The sequence below is a fragment of the Notolepis coatsorum genome, assembly GCF_963971535.1.
Source record: "Notolepis coatsorum genome assembly, chromosome: 11".
NCBI lineage: Eukaryota > Metazoa > Chordata > Actinopteri > Aulopiformes > Paralepididae > Notolepis > Notolepis coatsorum.
The window spans coordinates 86,004,867-86,026,078 of record NC_140175.1 but is presented as its reverse complement, the minus strand read 5'-3'; the positions used below and the strand labels follow the sequence as shown (position 1 = coordinate 86,026,078).

The window sequence follows — 21,212 nt, the reverse complement described above, 5'->3', positions numbered from 1 at the left end:
AAGAGTGTATATACATTTGACATAGAAACTGTACATTGGAGGAGGTTGGGTAGGTGGGGTGGGGTTGGGTGGGGCTGTACATTGGAGGGGGGGGGGGGTAGGGGGGGGGCACTGTACATTGGAATACTGACATACATTTGACATAGAAACTGTACATTGGAGGAGGTTGGGTAGGTGGGGTTGGGTGGGGCTGTACATTGGAGGTGGGGGGGGGGGGGGGTTGGGTAGGGGGGGGGGGCACTGTACATTGGAATACTGACAAAGCCATGCTTGGTCTTTATTGTACAACTGGGTTAGGACATTTGTAGGGGCCAGTTTCTAATTGCAGTCTCCCGTAGGTGTTCTTTGAGAGTGTTTTTGAAGGTGGGTAGTGATTCACATTCCTTTACAGCTTTGGGTAGGGCGTTCCACATTGATGTGGCATAATTGTGAAACGTGTTTAGTCCCTTGTTTGAGCCGAATCTGGGTTTTACATGATTTGTGGAGCTCCCTCTGGTGTTGTGATCGTGGTATTCACTGACCTTTGGGAAGTATTTTGACATGTACATGGGTACCTTGGTCGTGTAGTGTATCTTGTAGACCAGGCCCATTGCAAGTTGCTGTACTCTGTCGTCTACTCTAAGCCATCCTAGGTTGGCAAAGTGTGCAGGGGTGAGGTGGGTTCTAGGAGTCAGGTCAAGCAGTAGTTTGTTTTGAGATGTTTGTAATTTGGTTTTTAGTGCCTTTGAGGTGCTTTGGTACCATGAGGTGCAAGCATAGTCGTAGTACCCTTGAATGAGCGCTCCTGCCAGAGTCTTCAGGGTATTCTTGTTTACCAGAGAGGAGATCCGGTACAAGAATCGAGTTTGTTGGTTGACTTCTTTTATTACATTGGATCCCATTTTGTCACAGGAAAGATTAGCCTCTAGGATGGAACCCAGGTAGGTAATTTCATCTTTCCTTGTGATAATATTGTCACCCACTGTAACTGAGAAGCCGTCGGTCTTGCTGAGTTTGTTATTTGAACCGAAGAGAATGGACTCTGTTTTGCCCATGTCACATGTAATGATAGTTTGTTGTCGGCGAGCCATATGCAGATTTTGCCTAGTTCCGAGCTGAGGGTTTTTTCAACCTGTAACTTGTTCTTGTCAGAGACCAGCAGGGCTGAGTCGTCCGCAAACAGGAACAAGTTGCAGTCACAAGCTGACGACATGTCATTTGCATAAATTAGGAACAGTAGTGGTCCTAGTATGCTTCCTTGTGGAACACCACAGTTCACTGTGAGGGGGGGGGGATAGGGTACCGTTTACCTCCACCATCTGTTCTCTCCCCTCCAGGTAGGATTGTATCCAGCTCACTGATAAACTATCAAAACCAATTGCTTTTAGCTTGTCAATCAGAATGGTGTGATTGACAGTGTCGAAGGCCTTTTGTAGGTCTAGCATGACCATGCCGCAGTATTTGCCCGCGTCCACCTCTTGCTTGATGTGGTCGTTCAAATAGAGAAGGCATGTGTCAGTGGAGTGGGATGTTCTGAAGCCAGATTGGAATTCGTAGATTAGATTTTTTTCCGCGAGGTACTTTTTGACCTGTTCGTATACTATTTTTTCCATGACTTTCGAGATGGATGTAAGGATAGAAACAGGGCGGTAGTTGCCTGGGTCTAATTTGCTGCCCTTTTTGTGCAGGGGTGTTACTCTCGCTATTTTGAAGTCCTTCAGATTCAGATTCAGATTCCTTTATTTAGCCATTTGTGTAAAACACATTGGTAATTGTTGCAGCAATACAGTGTATGCATTTCCTTTCTTTTTTCACAGAAAACAACACCAACACAGACAAGAAACGAAACAGTGCAGTGGGGGATTAATCAATAAATACATATATATATATAAAGTAGGGCTGTCAGTTTATCGCGTTAATTAGATTAATTAATTACACAGCAAATTATCGCGTTATGAAAATTAACTCAAAATTAATTACAAAAAAAAACGTTTTTTTTTTTTTTTTATATATATAATTTTTTTTGTATCTTATTCATTCCATGATAATGTAGAATACACATTTACAGACTTTTTTTTAATATGGTCCATTTGCATGTTCTTGGTATCTGATTCTAGGGACATCTATGAATCTCAGGGACTAGATGGATGGATGGATTGCACGGTGCAAGTTGCACCCTTACTTACAATTCATTATGAATTGAAAATGGGGGACCCTGATGTAAACAAGACGAAAGTCTTTCTCTGGTCTGCATGCCCTTAACAATTGTGTGTATTGAGCCGTACTGTACTGTACCCATCCTGCAATCTGTTAATAACATTTTCATTCAATCAATCAATCTGTGCGGTGATTGATTGAATGAAAATTTTATTTGAGTCAATTTTAATGAACCAAATGAGAATATCAATACATATTTTTTTTTATCTTTGACTGTGAATAACACCATGCTCAAATTGACCAGACCTGAAAAATCTAAGCAAATTAATAGATGGAAGATGATTAAACAGAAGGTTTTGTACTATATACAGTACTGAATTCTGCCATCTTGACACATGCAATTGGAAATATGATTATAGAAAATAGAATTTCAGGCATAAAATGGTTATGCGATTAAAATGCGATTAATTAGATTAATTAATTACAAATCCTGTAATTAATTAGATTAATTTTTTTAATCGCCTGACAGCACTAATATAAAGTGAAGAGTGCAGGGATCCAGTACGGACTAGTGCAGTGCAGTCAGTGTCATTGTGCCAGTGTCACTTGGGGGCAGAGGGGGGGAGGGGGGGGGGGGGACCTGAGGCATTGATCAGCCTGGCGGCTGAGGGGAAGAAGCTCAGTCTGTGTCGAGCTTTCACAGCCTTTGGGATCCTCAGCCTTCTCCCAGAGGGGAGCAGGGTGAAGAGGCTGTGACCGGGGTGGGATGGGTCGGCCATGATCTTCCTCGCCCTCTTCAGCGCCCTGGAGTCGTGCAGGGACCTGAGGGAGGGCAGGGGACAGCCGATCACCCTCTCCGCGGAGCGAATCACCCGCTGCAGCTTGGCAAGATATTTTGCCGCTGCAGCGGGGAACCAGGAGATGATGGAGTGGGTGAGGATGGACTCAATGATGGCCGTGTAGAATTGGGCCATCATGGTCCTCGGCAGTTTATATTTCTTCAACTGCCGGAGGAAGAACATCCTCCCCTGGGCCTTCTTGAGCAGGCCCGTGATGTTGAGCTCCCACTTCAAATCCCGGGAGATGGTCATGCCGAGGAATCTCCCTCCTATAGGCCGACTCGTCCCCCCTGGAGATGAGACCCACCAGGGTGGTGTCGTCAGCGAATTTCAGGAGTTTGACCGAGGGGTGTAGTGTAGAGAGCCACATCTGTTGGTGTACAGGGAGAACAGTAGTGGGGAAAGAACGCAGCCCTGCGGGGAACCGGTGCTGGTGGACCTAGAGCTGGAAATGCTCTTCCCCAGCCTCACCCGCTGAGACCTGTTGGACAGGAAGTCTGTAATCCACCTGCGAGTGGAGGCCGGCACCTGCAGCAGGGATAGCTGGTGCTCCAGGATGGGTGGAAGGACGTGTCCCTGTTTTATAGACATGACCTAGTGCAATATTGTTATAAGTTGCAGGAGGATGCAATATTTATTAAATGTGAACATTTTAAATATTTGTGCATCAATCAACACGCCATTCTAAATTACGTATTGTGGTCCTGCAGAGATTCAAGCAACTTTAGGTACAGTATGAATTTTTACTATACTGTTGTTCACAATATACTGTATACAGTGCATTGTAAATACCCACTCTATATTTATATGTTAATAAAAAAAAGTTATATTAAAAATAGTTAAAGAAAATAGAGTATTATTATTATTTTTGTATCCACTTTTTCTCCTTTTTCTATTTTTCTCCCATCCCAATTTCGCTGTGCCAATTCTCCCCTCCCCTGTCTTGAACGTTGCTCGCATATGCCCCCCACTGGCTGGTTGTAGGGAGGATGGAAGCCTTGCATCACATGTCCCTTCCGATACACGAGGAGGCAGCCTGTCACATCTTTTCACCTGCCAGCGCGGACTCTCATTGGCGAGGTGTAACGTGTGGGAGGCTCACACTACCCCCGCCATTTCCTGTTTCTGCTGTGCAGGCGTCCCCCAACCGACCTGTAGGAGTCGCTGTCCACAACGTCCAGATTACCACCCATCGACTTCCACCGCTAACTCTGCCAATTGACTTAGTATGACGACTGGCCCAAGCCGGAGGCAACGCCGACAGCCAAAGTCGTACCGGGTGTGTCTTGCGTTGGTGATGAGCGCAATGTCCGCTGCGCCACCCAGCCGCTCATATATATATATAAATAGAAATGTCACATCACATTGTCATTTGTACTGGAGAACTAAATACCATCAAATACGTAATACTGCCAAAACTAAGAAAAATACCAATGGACTGGTGCTCAGATTTCAAGACTGAAAGGATATTACTGGTCATTTCCAAACTCCAACCTCGACCCTGCTTTTCTATTGTCCTGCATGAATGAGTGAAACCTTTATTGCCCCCCAGGGACATTGGCTTTGCACAATAAGAACAGTAACACCGACACCATACAGCACATACTGTAAGATGACATAATATAACATCACATCTTTTGCATACTAAAAAAATTAAAAGCGTCAACTTTGGAAGGACATTTAAGTGGGAGAAAGTGCTGCAATTCAGATCACATCATTCCAATCCTGAGTTGCAGCTGAATTACAGGCGAATTACAGCAAACTCAACTCACTCATGACGACGGGAGTTTGGTCAGCGATAGTAATATACAATATAGGCCTACAGGTGATTAATATGAAATATATAAAATAGTACTACTGAGTAATTATGCTAATCAGGTGTATGTACACAGTTGTAGTACTGTACAGTGTATGTACAGTGATACAGGTACAAATACATTGGTAGTAGTATGTTGTACTGGTCAGCAGCATAACTAGTAAGAGTAGGTGAGGGATATGTACAAGTACATATAGGCTAGTATCACTATCTACAGATATGTAAAAAGGATTATATTCAGGTATGTACAGACAGATGTAGATGGATACAGTATGAATACATATATACGGTATATACAGCATTATTGTACATGCTATCATACAGAGTTATAGGGGTATAACATTAGACAAAAGGTTGTATTAGTGCATCCCATGGCCAAATATTCATTTTTGTAGTAAGTATTTGGTGGTTTAAAAAAGTTATTACATTTTATTAAACATTTCTTTAGGTTTTACATTTGCTCTTGCTGTGGTGTCCCACCACTGTCTACTAATTTCGTTTGGTAAACAGTATGGGGAATAATAGGCCATAATTTATAATGATGAACTGCAGGAGGCAGGAGAACACACACTGAGGCCAGCTGCAATCTCAGTCTGCTAACTGACCTGCTGACTGCTGGTGTATGCTGCCCTCTAGTGGCCGACTGCGTGGTGACACTCACAGCTGCTTACAGAAGCTAGAGGTTCCTAACCTTTTTGTTGCTGTATTATCAATCATACTATTATGCCATGTGGTTATTCCAGTGGTTTGAGGTGTAACTAATAACGATACATTTATTTGGATCCATGTGTTGATTCTAAAGGTATCCATCTGATTCAAGCTATGTATAGATTAAGATTGTGCATATATTGTAAATAAGCAGTTGAGAGTGATTATTTTGTTGTGATTATTTTGTTGTTAAATGTGTTTTGCCTCGTCTTTGTATGGGTTTGTTTGGGTCTGAAATGTTATTTAATCACTGGGGTGAAATTACATAGATACTCCTTCCCTTGCCATTTGGCCAGGGTTCGAGTTGAGTGCCGAGAATTATTGTTCATTGTGATGTCATGGGGGCGGAGACGACAAGCTATCAATTACCTTTTTCATGAATTAATTAATTAGCTGTGACAATTGACCAGGCACCAGGAACAACCTAATGTACTGCCCAGTTTGTAAATGTTGTTTACTCTTGGGTGTGGGGTAGCCAGGCAACCTTAAGCACCTTCTTGACCCACCATGAAGCAGAATCTTTTCACTCCAATGTTTACATTATATTACCAATGTAAACACAACTTTTACAGCCATAAAATACAGCAAATACAATTATAAACTCACGCCTGTTGCCTGGTGTTAGTGCTTGTATTAAGCTGAATAAATCATCCAGACAAAAAAGGAAACATGTTGCCTTTGCTATCTATGTTTTTCTACCATTCGTCTCTTATCCCAGATTCTCTTGACCCAGATTCGGCTCAAACAAGGGACTAAACACGTTTCGCAATTATGCCACATCAATGTGGAACGCCCTACCCAAAGCTGTAAAGGAATGTGAATCACTACCCACTTTCAAAAACACTCAAAAAACACCTACGGGAGACTGCAATTCGAAACTGGCCCCTGTAAATGTCCTAACACAACCCCCTCCAATTTACAGTAAATGACCAAGTATGGTCCTGTCAATATTCCAATGTACAGTTTTGCTTGTACAGTTGTACAGTGTCCCCCACCCACCCCTCCTACCCAACCCCAACCACCTCCAATGTACAGTCCCCCCCCCCCCCCCCCCCCCCCCACCTACCCAACCTTCTCTAATGTACAGCTTCTACTTCAAATGTATATACTCTCTTTTCTGGACTCTTTTTGTATCACAAACAGTACTGTATTTGCAAATCTGGTATGTCATAAATGTATAGATGTAGCAGTACTGTCTATCTGTATGTCATGTATCTCATATATGTTATGATGAATTGAAAATGGGGGACCCTGATGTAAACAAGACGAAAGTCTTTCTCTGGTCTGCATCCCCTTAACAATTGTATGTATTGAGCTGTACTGTACTGTACCCATTCTGCAATCTGTTAATAAAGTTTTCAATCAATCAATCAATCAATCAATCAATCCGCTGTTCCCACAGCAGTTCCCATTGTGTGCCTTCGTTTTACTTTTTTTGTGCTGCAATGGGACACAAGGGAACCATTGAGAAACAGTGTTGTGTTGCCGTTCCTGAGATACAGTGAGATACTCTTCTGTCTTTTAGTTTCAGTTAATAGGCTCCCAATAGCTTGTATCAACCATGACATTCCAACATTCGTTAAAGGACCATGTCACTGATTTTACACATCAAAGTCATTCTTTTAGTTTGAGGGAGGAGTGTGGTGACCACACCCACTTCTAGCTTAGTGGTATCGGGCCCAACGAAATGAGGACCATGTAGACTCCACCACTAAAGCACGCACTGATATATCCTTTCCCATCAACATCACAAGTAACTCCAGTGTTTCCCGAGCTGGCACGGCAATATGCACATTCAACCAGTGAAAAGGACAGCGTGTACATATATTATTCATATTATTATATTATTAATGTGTTCCACCACAAATTAATGTATGTATGGGGGAACACAGAACTCTTGTTTCCAAATCCGAACTAGAGTGCACGTCTTTGAAAACCCAGTGCTTATAATGTTGTGTAATAATATATAATGTATATATGCTTGTATAGCCGGTCTGGTTATATCCTAGTATAGCCTACCTGGTTATATCCTAGTATAGCCTACCTGGTTATATCATAGTATAGCCTACCTGGTTATATCCTTGTATAGCCTACCTGGTTATCTTATTATTACGAGAGATTTAAGTACAGGAAAAAGGTACCGTTGGGTACCGATACCGAATTCCAGGAACTTGTACTGGTACCGGTGTGGGTTCAAATGTGAACGTGAACGATACCCAACCCTAATGTCAAGTCCTTTTCCTATCATGGTATGTATGTGGAAAACATGGGCATGATGCAGAATACTGTAGGCTTTACAAGTGAGTTATGGCTGTGCCTGCCAGCGTCTATTGTGCCAGGGTAGCATAATCAAAATCCATACTGTCAGTTCATAGCGGAGCCTATTCATTTGACTGGTCCCTGTCTATATTGTGCTTGGATCTATTGATCTGTTTTTATCCTTGCTTGACAGTATTGAGTACTAAGGGCTGTTTATGTGGCAGAATGCAGGTGGAAGCTATTTTCATTGCAGCCCATTCATAGAAAACACTTCCAAAACACTGTTTGTGCCACTGCTCCATTCTTAGCTGCAGCTGTGGATGCTATTGTTTCTTCATGATCTTCAACCAAGTATGAGTTGGTCTGTCCATTGAGCAGTGCAAAAACGTCATCCCCCCAAAAGATAAACGGCACGTAATGTTTTGAGCTCGGAAGGACTGATCGATGCCGGGTTAGCTGCCTGTGCTCCAGGGAGCACCGATGAGTAGGGAAGATAACCTCAAACTCGGGACTTGGGACAGGGGCTGATCGATGTGTGAGAGTGAGGTCAACCTTGTTGAGGGCCCCGGGCCCAAGGAAGGCCCCATTGATCTGTTGTAGCCATTCACAGCATGTATAACAATAACATGTAGAATTATTGTTTATATTTTGTTGTTATATTATATTATTACAGTACAACGAAAATAAGTTTGGCATCCAACCAGAGTGAAAATGTAACAGTAAAGTGCAATAGTAATTAATATACAATGTACGTGATTAAACTGCGTATGAAATATATAAATTAGTACTGAGTATTAATAGTGTTAATCACAGTTGTAGTATTAATATACAGTGATGCACACCAACATCATATGGTAGGATACTGTTGGCTACTTGTAGTGACCACCACACCACTGCTGTATGATACTGTTGGCTACTTGTAGTGACCACCACACCACTGCTGTAGGATACTGTTGGCTACTTGTAGTGACCACCACACCACTGCTGTATGATACTGTTGGCTACTTGTAGTGACCACCACACCACTGCTGTATGATACTGTTGGCTACTTGTAGTGACCACCACACCACTGCTGTTTAGGCTACTGAGCCCCAGTGAAGTGTAGTGCAGGCTGCCTGTGTTTACATAATAGTCCATCAATAGCACACTAGAGGGCATCCTACTGTAGCATAGTCCATCAGTAACACACTAGAGACATCCTAGTATAGTCCATCAGTAACACACTAGAGACATCCTAGTATAGTTCATCAGTAACACACTAGAGACATCCTAGCATAGTTCATCAGTAACACACTAGAGGCATCCTAGCATAGTTCATCAGTAACACACTAGAGGGCATCCTAGTATAGTCCATCAGTAACACACTAGAGGCATCCTAGCATAGTTCATCAGTAACACACTAGAGGGCATCCTAGTATAGTTCATCAGTAACACACTAGAGGGCATCCTAGCATAGTTCATCAGTAACACACTAGAGGGCATCCTAGCATAGTTCATCAGTAACACACTAGAGGGCATCCTAGCATTGCAAATGAGCAAACATTTTTGGAGCGTTACTATGAACATGGACTGTCATGATGGTGTGTGTGTGTGTGTGTGTGTGTGTGTGTGTGTGTGTGTGTGTGTGTGTGTGTGTGTGTGTGTGTGTGTGTGTGTGTGTGTGTGTGTGTGTGTGTGTGTGTGTGTGTGTGTGTGTGTGTGTGTGTGTGTGTGTGTGTGTGTGTGTGTGTGTGTGTGTGTGTGTGTGTGTGTGTGTGTGTGTGTGTGTGTGTGTGTGTGTGTGTGTGTGTGTGTGTGTGTGTGTGTGTGTTTTAGAGAGCAGATTGGTTGCATCATTGTCCTAATCAAATAGAACCCATTACATCAACCCTTCTTCTTACTGCTCAAACATGTATGACTTTTAACTTTTCTGGGCCCCTTTTGAACTCCTGAATAAATTATGTATGTGTTTAATGCACAATTCTCTACCAGACTCGCCCCCCCTTAGCCATAATTTGTGGATTAGTCGTCTCCTTGAGAACCACGTCTCAGATGGTTTAAGTTTCCAGACTGGCACTCAGCCCTTCCATAAAGCAGTAATGTTTGGTCTTGTGTATGCGTGTGTGTGTGGATTTCCATTGTAAAAGTCACATAGTTTCCTACGTTCCTCTCTGTTCCCAATCTGTCAAGTCAGTTGGGACTCCTCTTGGGATGCACTGATACCAGGGGTGTAAAGTACTTTAGTAATTGTACTTCGTTACAATACTTACTGTAAGTACTGTTTTTGGGGATTTGTACTTTACTCTAGTATTATTAGGTTTGTACTAATGTACTTTTACTCTATTACATTTCAGAGAAAAAAAACGTACTTTTTACTCCTTACATTTAAAATGCAGACCTACAAAGTACAAATCTCGCAGGTCCAACCATTTTAATTAGTATAATTGTTTCTCTGGCCGAACTAACGTTAACGTTATTAATCCTGCGGCCGCACTTTATTTAAAAACAGCCAATCAAATCCCCATCAATGGAAAATTAACCCGCCCATACCCATGCTGATTAGTGGGGATCTTTGATTAAACACCTGCTATCTGAAGAATAGACAGTCAGAGTGACAAGCTACAGAAGATGGCCACAAACGATAGTACGAGTGATGAAGAGGACGAAACGGAACATTTCATTGCTCCGGAATAAAAAAAAGTTTTTACTTTTACTTTTTAGTACTTAAGTACATTTAAATGTGTAAACTTTTTTACTTTTACTCAAGTGTGTTTTTAGCCAGATACTCTGACTTTTACTTGAGTATGATTTTGAGACGGTACCCATACTTTCACTTAAGTATAATTTCTGGGTACTTTTTACACCCCTGACTGATACAAATACTGGTATCTGATATCGGGCCAATACCTTTATCAAAAGGTACTCTGTTGCATATACTCAATTTATACCTACCTACTGCTTTCACTGTCTACATTGCCCTACACTGTAATCATAATCATAATAATCCTAACTACCTACATCTACATCATACTATAGTCTACAAATATAACTCTGTATGATAGCATGTACAATAGTGCTGTATAATACTGTATATATATACATTTATATTTACTGCATATTCATATGTGTTAATATCAATGTACAATAATTCTGCATATAGGCCTACTATGTGTGTGTATATGTGTATATATATATATATAGGGCGGCTACGTGGCGTAGTGGGCAAGGCGCTCACCACGAATGCGGAGACGCTGGGCTCGCCTCACTCCACATTGCTTTCAGTTTAGCTGGTCGTTCATACTAATACACATTGGCCGTATTAGGGGGTGGGAAACTGATGGGTGGGGATCGGGCGTTGTGGACAGCGACTCCTACGGGTCGGTTGGTGCGCCTGCGCAGTACAATCAGGAAGTGTCGGGGGCAGCGTGAGCCTCCCACGCGTTACTCCTCGCCACTGAGAGATCGAGCTGCGCAGGTGAAAAGATGCGACTGCTGTTACCTCAAGTACCGGAGGGGACTTGTGCTATGTATGACTTAGTCCACATTGCAGCCGGCTTGTGGGAGGCAAGAAACAGCGTTCGTGACAGGGGAGGGTTGAATTGGATGATACGAAATTGGGATGGGAGAAAATATAGAAAATGGGAGAAAAAGTGGATAAGTGGGGTGTTGAGAGGGGTGGAGGAGATGTTTGTGGATGGGCGGAGGCCGAGAGGGAGACCGAAGCAGACGTGGAGGGGATGTGTGGGAAATGATATGAGAGATCTGGAGATACATGCAGAGTCAGACATGGCACAAAAGTAAAACCGTGCCCAGTGGCGTGGAGTCATCGCCCGTCCAACCTCACAGTAGTGGAAAAATAGGGACGTAAAATTAAGATGATGATGATGAGTAGTACTAATTATACCCAATTTAATCACCTGTACACATTGTATATTACTATCGCACTTTACTGTTACATTTGCGCTCTGGTTGGATGCCAAACTTCTTTTCGTTGTACTGATGTCAATACATTTTACTTTCATCTTTAAAAAGAAAAACGGTATCAAGGTCTATGTGGAACAAAAATCAAAGGCACTGTGACTTGATTTCCAGCGTAGCACCCAGGTGAGTGAGAATTTCAAGAAGTCTTAGTTCTCTCTAATATCTCAATACATCTTTGTCCAATGACTCTAAAACGAACGGTCTGAGTCTATGCTGTTTAGTAAAAGTAATGGATCAGATCAGTTCTTCTCTTTAGTATCAACAAGATGCTGTTTAGTAAAAGTAATGGTCAGATCAGTTATTCTCTTTAGTATCAATAAGATGCTGTTTAGTAAAAGTAATGATCAGATCAGTTCTACTCCTGATTGATTGATTGAAAATGTTATTAACAGATTGCAGAATGGGTACAATACAGTACAGCTCAATACACACAATTGTTAAGGGGATGCAGACCAGAGAAAGACTTTTGTCTTGTTTACATCAGGGTCCCCCATTTTCAATTCATCATAACATATGACATACATGACTCCTTAGTATCAACAAGATGCTGTTTAGTAAAAGTAGGCCTAATGATCAGATCAGTTCTACTCATCAGTATCAACAAGATGCTGTTTAGTAAAAGTAATGATCAGATCAGTTCTTCTCATCAACAAGATGGTTCCTACCTATTTTCCTCTCCTTCCCCTACGATCTCAGAAGAAAAACAAACGACACACACAGTGAGAGTTCATTGGGACGGATGTGAGCGTTTTACTTGAGGTTTTGGTGGATGAAGTGGAACTTTTTCACCCCGTCATTGACGATCCTCGCAAGGGCCGTGTTTGAAACATGCCATTTCCTTCTGCTTGTGCTCCAGGCCGGGGGAGCACGCAGGCCAGAGGGTGTTATCGTAGCCAAGACACACTTTCATTGACCTGGCCTCCTCACAGGTCCTATTGATGTTGTTAGCATACGTTTGTCTTTTTACCTTTTTTTTTTTGTGAATAATTTAATTAGATTGCTGCTCCATATGGAAATTGGAGGTTTCAGAAAACACTACCTGTGATACTCAACAAGGCAATTAACACATCGACTAACAACATGAGTGTCTTTGCAGTTCAGCTATTTATGCATGTGTGTGTGTGTGTACATAGCCTATATGTGTTGACACAGATGTAAATTCTCAGCTGGGTCCTTTTTGTCATTTTCAGTGGGTCTGCTGTGCAGAGTGTGTGCATGCATGTCTGATTTATGTCCCAATTGTGTAAACTTATTTCCAAACATATTACCACAAGGTGGATACATCACACACTTTAGAGTGCTCCTCTTTATTTTATGTATTTATTTATTTTGTAAAATTAAAATCATCTTTTTCCTTCCGTCTGCAGGCATGGATGAGAGGTCATGTGTGCTGTCCAGCTAAGGGCCTGCGTCGCCCCAGCCTGCCCGCCCCGCCAGCCCCGCCGTGAGCATGTACCGCAGGAACGGGCTCTCGGATGGCGCCAGCATCAACTCGGCCAACTCGGAGGTAAGGAGGAGACCTACTGTAGGAATGAACAAGTCCCACCTTTTTACAATGAAGTCCTAACTAGGGCTGGGTATCCAAATTTGATACTTCATAGAGTTTTATTGAAACTTTGATACCTTTTTGAAAACTATCATCCTATATCTCATCTATGTTGCACTGGAATACTGATCTGTAAACTACCATCCTATATCTCAGTAGGGCTGCAACTAATGACTATTTTGGTAGTCGACTAATCTGTCGATTATTTTTTCGATTAGTCGACTAATCGAAAAACAATTATATTTAAAAAAAAGAAAAAAAAATTCACTACCTATCTTTGTGAAAGTGGCTTCTCAGCTCTGGTCCAGCTGAAGACCGAGCAGAGGAACAGATTGGACATTGAGCATGACCTCAGAGTTGCTTTGAGACTCTTGTCAGGACCAAACAACATCCCCAGTTATCCCATTAGTTCCCCCAAACTTACTGTCGGTCTGTTATGTTAAGCTAAGAAGTCTTCAGCTGGCTGGACCAGAGCTGAGAAGCCACTTTCACAAAGATAGGTAGTGCAAAAAATAAATAAAAAATATAATAATAATTTTCTTTTCTTTTTTTAATGACTAATCGACGCAACAATATCTTGTCGACGATTTTTCATAATCGCCATCGGCGATTATGTCGACTAATCGTTGCAGCCCTCTATGTTGCACTGGAATACTGGTCTGTAAACTGCCATCTTATCTCATCTATGTTGCACTGGAATACTGGTCTGTAAACTACCATCCTATATCTCATCTATGTTGCACTGGAATACTGGTCTGTAAACTACCATCCTATATCTCATCTATGTTGCACTGGAATACTGGTCTGTAAACTACCATCCTATATCTCATCTATGTTGCACTGGAATACTGGTCTGTAAACTACCATCCTATATCTCATCTATGTTGCACTGGAATACTGGTCCACGCATAACACGCTCCAGTGACTGTCTGGTTCTTGACGTGCCTTATGCTCGGACTGAGCATGGACTGCTTTCTGTGTTGATGCAGTGGCATCATGGAATGTTTTCAAACTGAAAATGTTTTCAAACAATAAGGTTGAGGGTGCCCCAGTGGCGAACCACATAACGCGCTGAGTCGCGGCACGGCCGACCCGGGTTCGATTCCCGAACCCGTCGTTATTTGTCGAATGTCTTCCCCCCACTCTGTCTCCCGTTTCACCTCTCTCTCTCTCTATCTCTCTCTCTCTCTCTCTCTCTCTCTCTCTCTCTCTCTCTCTCTCTACTGGACTGCCCAGTAGAATAAAGCGATAAAGGCTAAAAAATAAATCTTAAAAAAAAGAAAAAACAATAAGGTTGAATACATTCTTGTGAAATATCACCTTCACACTCCCAAGTGATCTGGATTGACTTTACAATTGCAAAATATATGGCCTGTCCAAAAACCTTCAAAAATGTTATGTTTATTTTAGAGCAAGGGGTTCAATTATTCGTATTGAATATTGTTCTGATACCTGGCTAAAATGGATTATCAATATATTGCATAATTTCCCCCGTACTAAAGTACAGTAGCAAGAACCATGTAAGAAATGGTAAGAAAGCAAAGTAACCAGATTGTCTGTCTCTGTCACACATACTGTACAGAGATATTAGATGTATTTTTATAATATCTTTTTGTGTCATTAAAATTTAACTTTTATTAAACGCCACAGTGAAAAATTACAGGATATGTGATGGTGAGAGTAGGGCAATGACCCACGAGTCGAACCCTCGACCTTGTGATTACATGGCATGAGCCTTAGGTCCCATTTGCACTTGTCATTTCATGTCTTGTACAATTTATCCACATTCCATGTACACTTGGCCACATCAATGCATCCTTGTTAGCCAGACAGAAACCCGATTGCATCTTTGCTGCAAAACCATTTTTTGGTGGTAGGCTGGTTATGCTTATCTAGACATATCCATTTATGGTACGCTTGATCAACTTGTTCCCCCCCCTGTAAGAAATCAGATTTGAATCCAGACCCAATGTATCTTGGTTGCATTTACACTTGGCTCGTTAGCCATCTGATGGCTATCCGATCAATTGTAATAAACACTTGACCCCATTGGATTATATTGGAGCCTTCTCAGAGGATGCAGCACAGGGCAGTTTCTCAATACTAAGGCATAAAAAAAAATTTGGTTCCTGTTGGCTGTCAGTTAAGGCCATGGGTACGTAGGGAATTTATTGAATTTTTTATTGAATTTTTTCCCATGGCGACTATGGATAGGGAATTTCTCTATTTAATTAAATGTTCACGACAACATGGATGCATGTACTCTGCCAGCATGTTTAATATCCATAATACTAAAGGTTTGACTAAGATTTGTATGAAACTTTATTGTAAAAAAAATATATATATATATATATATATATATATATATATATATTTTTTTTTAAAGAAAAAAAAAAGTTTAAACTCATAAAATAAATTGGGTCGCACCTAAATCGGCAGGGTCGGTCGGCAACCGGAACCAATTTTTTTTTTAGGCCTAAGGTGATCAGTGAAATTTTGGTCTCTGTACTAATCATGGCAGACAATTAAATAGGGCCTGGGTTAATCATTTCACTACCACACTACAGAACGTTAACCTTTCACTACCACACTACAGACCCTTTGTTGTGTGGCAGTTAAAGGGTTAACCTTCTGTATTGTCACAGTGAAAGGGTTAACCCTTTGGTAGTGTGGTAGTGAGAGGGTTAAAAAAAAAAAAGGCCAGAAGAAAAGTGAAACTGTCCTTTTTAAATCAATGTTTCCAAAGATCTCCCTCGGTCAAGCATGTCAGGTCCAGAGCATCATCATGTTGTTGGCACAATTTGGAAATGCGCAAACATGAACCGCTGTTTGAACGCTAAGCTAACAAACTTTTTGCGGAAACGTTAAAGTGTACAATCCATGCTCCACAGCTTCCAACTTCCTGCAACAACTCGTGCCTCGCAGGATTTCAAAACAAGTTTTCTGTTTCATTGTGATGAAATCAATGGTTTTCATTTCTGGTTATAACAACCTATAGATATCAGTTTAACCATGTTAAACTGTAAACGCTGAGACATACATTTCCTCTGTGTGTGTGTGTGTGTTATCCCATTGAAACGGGGAAACACATTTGTGTGTATAGTATACAGGATATATAATGCATTATTAGCAGGCGTTGTAGGTCTAAAGGGTTATAACATGTAGGTAAAGTACATATCTATAGAGATATAAGTTTAAACCTTGTATTGTGTGTTGAACTTGGAAACGGTAAGACAGACAGAGTCTGGGTACAGGCTCTGTGAGAGCGATAACAGCACCGAGGTCATCGGCCGCATCAACAAAGATAGCTGGTCGGCTGAGCTCCTGACCCTCAAAGCCAGATGGTTGGGAAGGGGAGGGGAACGCCACGAGACTAGGCCGCAAATCATCATCGAGCTGATAGCAGGAGAGACGGGTAGAATTAAGGAATTCAATATGCTTTTCAAAGACCTTTCAGAACTGTTTTCCATCGTGAGGATATGTTTATGGAATAAACATAACGTTTGAAGGAAAGGTATCACGTTTCCAGTGTGTCGTTTTCTTCTGAGTCGGATGCATCACCGGGGAGATGGAGTGTATCAGCCAGGTCGAGGAGTAGGGTATAAACAACACAACGCAGACATCACGGGAAACGGAGAGATTACTGGCTGAGAACCCGATTATCCAACAATTGGTACAAACAGGCACTTTTGAGGGACGTATTTGGTGTTAAATATTTGAGCGCCTTCAAATACTACTCGAGTTCAGTTGAAATGGCGAGTACTGGAGTAATGGATTACTCACACGGTACCCGTCCCTACTCCTGTAGATCTCCCTTCCTCTCTCACCGTTTTGCCCTCGGCGACCCCAGCAGGCCAACCTGCATCCACTTCCACCCACATGAGACTCACACTCTCTCCTCTGCTCCAGCACCACTGCTATTCCGATCAGTGTGTTTTCACTTAGGGTGAAACGCGCGGCACGATTGCTGCTCACAATGATGGATTGTTTTACAGGCCTCTGCAATAGAGCGGTGCGCTCGCAACAAATGACTTCGTTCTGAACATGAGCCACAGTTTAATTCGGGTGAGAGGCTGGATACTGCTGAGCAGAACATGGATACAGAGCCGGCTGGGTTGTCTATGAGGCATCTCTGGCTCGGTCCGATTCAAGGCCTCGCTGGTGAGGTGGAATTGGGATCTCTAGTTTTTTTTAATGTTGTATCTCCCTATTCTCCCCACCCTCCTTTTTATTAAGGAGAGTGGCCAGTCCACTGCCTCCTTGTATTGTCTTTTATTGTAACAGTACGAAGGCCAAGAGGGAGATGAGGAGACACAGGAGTGAAGGTTCTTTATTGAGACAGTATGAAGGCTGACAGGGAGACTGAGTAGAGGAGACACAAGAGAGAAGGTTCTTTATTAAGACAGTAAGGCTGAGAGAGACCGAGTAGAGGAGACACAGGAGAGAAGGTTCTTTATTAAGACAGAGTAGAGGAGACACAGGAGTGAAGGTTCTTTATTGAGACAGTAGGAAGGCTGAGAGGCAGACGGAGTAGAGGAGACACAGGAGAGAAGGTTCTTTATAAAGACGGTAGGAAGGCTGAGACTGAGGCAGACAGAGTAGAGGAGACACAGGAGTGAAGGTTCTTTATTGAGACAGTAGGAAGGCTGAGAGGGAGACAGAGTAGAGGAGACACAGGAGTGAAGGTTCTTTATTGAGACAGTATGAAGGCTGAGAGGCAGACAGAGTAGAGGAGACACAGGAGTGAAGGTTCTTTATTGAGACGGTAGGAAGGCTGACAGGGAGACTGAGTAGAGGAGACACAGGAGTGAAGGTTCTTTATTGAGACGGTAGGAAGGCTGACAGGGAGACTGAGTAGAGGAGACACAGGAGTGAAGATTCTTTATTGAGACAGTATGAAGGCTGAGAGGCAGACTGAGTAGAGGAGACACAGGAGTGAAGATTCTTTATTGAGACAGTATGAAGGCTGATAGGCAGACTGAGTAGAGGAGACACAGGAGAGAAGGTTCTTTATTGAGACAGTAGGAAGGCTGAGAGGCAGACGGAGTAGAGGAGACACAGGAGTGAAGATTCTTTATTGAGACAGTAGGAAGGCTGATAGGCAGACTGAGTAGAGGAGACACAGGAGAGAAGGTTCTTTATTGAGACAGTAGGACGGCTGAGAGGGAGACGGAGTAGAGGAGACACAGGAGTGAAGATTCTTTATTGAGACAGTAGGAAGGCTGAGAGGGAGACAGAGTAGAGGAGACACAGGAGAGAAGGTTCTTTATTGAGACAGTAGGAAGGCTGACGGGGAGAATGAATAAAGAACCTTCACTCCTGTGTCTCCTCTACGGCACGGTGGTGTAGTGGTTAACACTGTCGCCTCACAGCAAGAAGGTCCAGGGTTCGATTCCCGCTTGGGGACCAGGTTTCCATGATGCCAGGTACCCAGGTGGGGTATCTCCCAGGCCTTTCTGTGTGGAGTTTGCATGTTCTCCCCGTGCTCGCAAGGGTTTCCCCCCCGATAAGATGAACCCAATGGAAAAACATGCACAACAACAGATCGCTAACGCTGTGGTGTCCTTGACGAAGACGGACAGGAGCACTTGGATTGGTCCCCGGGGCGCGGCTCACGTTGACGCCCTATCTGCTCCCGGCTGCCCATGGGGGGAAGGACGACGGGATGGGTCAAGCGCAGAGACTCAATCGCATCGGCGACTGAGGAAAGACGATGCATGTGTGTGTGTGTATCCCGGTGTGTGTGTGCCGCTCCAATTGCATGTCCAGTTCGTTGCATGCCGAATAAAGACCCCCCTAAAGAGGTCCTGCATTATTATATTACTCTGTCTGCCTCTCAGCCCTCCTACTGTCTCAATAAAGAACTTTCTCTCCTGTCTCCTCTACTCTGTCTGCCTCTCAGCCTTACTGTCTGAATAAAGAACCTTCTCTCCTGTGTCTCCTCTACTCAGACAGTAAGGCTGAGAGGCAGACAGAGTAGAGGAGACACAGGAGAGAAGGTTCTTTATTGAGACAGTAGGAAGGCTGAGACTGAGGCAGACAGAGTAGAGGAGACACAGGAGAGAAGGTTCTTTATTCAGACAGTAAGGCTGAGAGGCAGACAGAGTAGAGGAGACAGGAGAGAAAGTTCTTTATTGAGACAGTAGGAGGGCTGAGAGGGAGACAGAGTAGAGGAGACACAGGAGAGAAGGTTCTTTATTGAGACAGTATGAAGGCTGAGAGGCAGTCAGAGTAGAGGAGACACAGGAGTGAAGGTTCTTTATTGAGACAGTATGGAGGCTGACAGGGAGAGAGTGGGCTGGGCGATTCATTTCAATTACAATTTTGGCTTCCCAGAATCATGAAAACAAGATAATCGAGATAAAACAATTATTGTGCCACTGCCACTTGCCCTGTTGCTCTCATTTAGTCTTGTGTTGTAAATGCAGCGCCCCCTTCCTTCACAGTGGTGCCCCCCACTCCTCCCCCTACAGTAGTCGCAGCTGGTGTTGAGAGGGAGGAGGGAGCCACGGCACATTTCCCCAGTTATTTTTAAACGTCTTTGGTAACTTGTAGAAGATGACAAGAAGAAAGCTGAAACTAATTCGTCGTCATGATGTTCTCAAAATCAATGAATAATCGTGATTTCAATATCAATGAAAATGATGATCGTGAAAGTGATTCAGATTTCTGACATAAACTAGCAGCCCCACCTGGTATGGATTCAGGTGCATTCACATATACAGTGAGTGAACACCCTCTAACTTCTACTGGACTATACTGGATGTACCACAGCTGGATTACAAATCTGTGTCATCTGCTTTGGAAGCCAACCTTCTACCATTTAGACAAAGGGTAGCTGACTCCTAGTGATATTAGTCTTACTAAGCCTCAGTCATAGCTATACATTACATGTTCACCTTCATATCAACATATATACATTTTACGTCAATTGAGATGGTAAGAAAAGCATAGCCACGACTCAACATTCTTTTTTCCCCCAGCGTTGCTGTATGTCAAGACAAGAGTCACTTTATTGTCCCATCAGCTGGGAAATTTGTCTTGGGCTTACACCCACACTACAGCCACAGACACATACATACAGACATGACGCAACTGACTCCAAACTGAGGAGATAAACAATATAAAAGATACAGTAAAGTACCTGTATAGATTGTCTAGATGTTTAACACATTGTTAAATTATGTGTTTTACATAAACATAGCCACACACACACTGGAGTACGGGTCCTCACTTCTATCTGATTGTATCTCTCTCTCTCTCTCTCACACACACACACACACACTCCAGGAGCAGCTCTCACAGTATATCTCTCATCACACACAGCGATACATCACGCACATGTTACCAATTTTGTCGACTGACGGGCACATAAATCAGTTTCGTCCCGACCGCTGCAGCTCCTTCTGATGGGGTTGCCATGACTACACGGGCTGTAAAATTGAATTTGGGGGAGAAAACTTGAACCCGTATTTCCACTGCCAGTACGAGTCCCCTGGGCCTGGAGACATAGATCACCCTGTCCAGCGGAGCCTTGAGCTATAACCAGGAGAGACTCGAAACAAAACAACTCACTTTTAATTCGACCAATGCTGGAAACTTTCTTCAAAATGTACATTTGGCATAATGCCATTTTGGTGTCTCTTTTATCCAACGCGCCCAACAACAGTACGAGAAATACATTTGGGAGACAGTGGCTCAGGAGGTAGAGCGGTTGTCTGGTAATCGGTACAGTAGGTTCCCCGTTCGATTCCGGCCCTTCCCGGCAACGTGTTGGAAGTGTCCTTGAGCAAGTCTCTTATCCCCTCACTGCTCCCGAGGAGCAGGTGGGCACCGTGCATGGTGTCATCGGTGTGTGAGTGAATGGGTGAATGTGTCCATTACAGTGGGCCCAGTGGGAATGCAGCCCCCCAACTCTGGCAGTGTTAGTGCAATGCTTTACCTATCA

At 43.0% G+C, this 21,212-nt stretch overlaps 1 protein-coding gene across 1 annotated transcript in view; it reads left to right on the top strand.

Moving 5' to 3' along the window:
• Nucleotides 1–13,091: 13,091 nt before the first annotated feature.
• The window catches only part of LOC311236352 (ras-specific guanine nucleotide-releasing factor RalGPS1), a gene marked incomplete at its 5' end in the record, with an annotated part of 298,894 nt that continues 290,773 nt past the window's right edge, over nt 13,092–21,212 (top strand). The window contains 2 exon segments of the mRNA XM_084324001.1: nt 13,092–13,145; nt 13,148–13,225. Coding sequence (XP_084180127.1) covers nt 13,092–13,145; nt 13,148–13,225 — 132 coding nt within the window.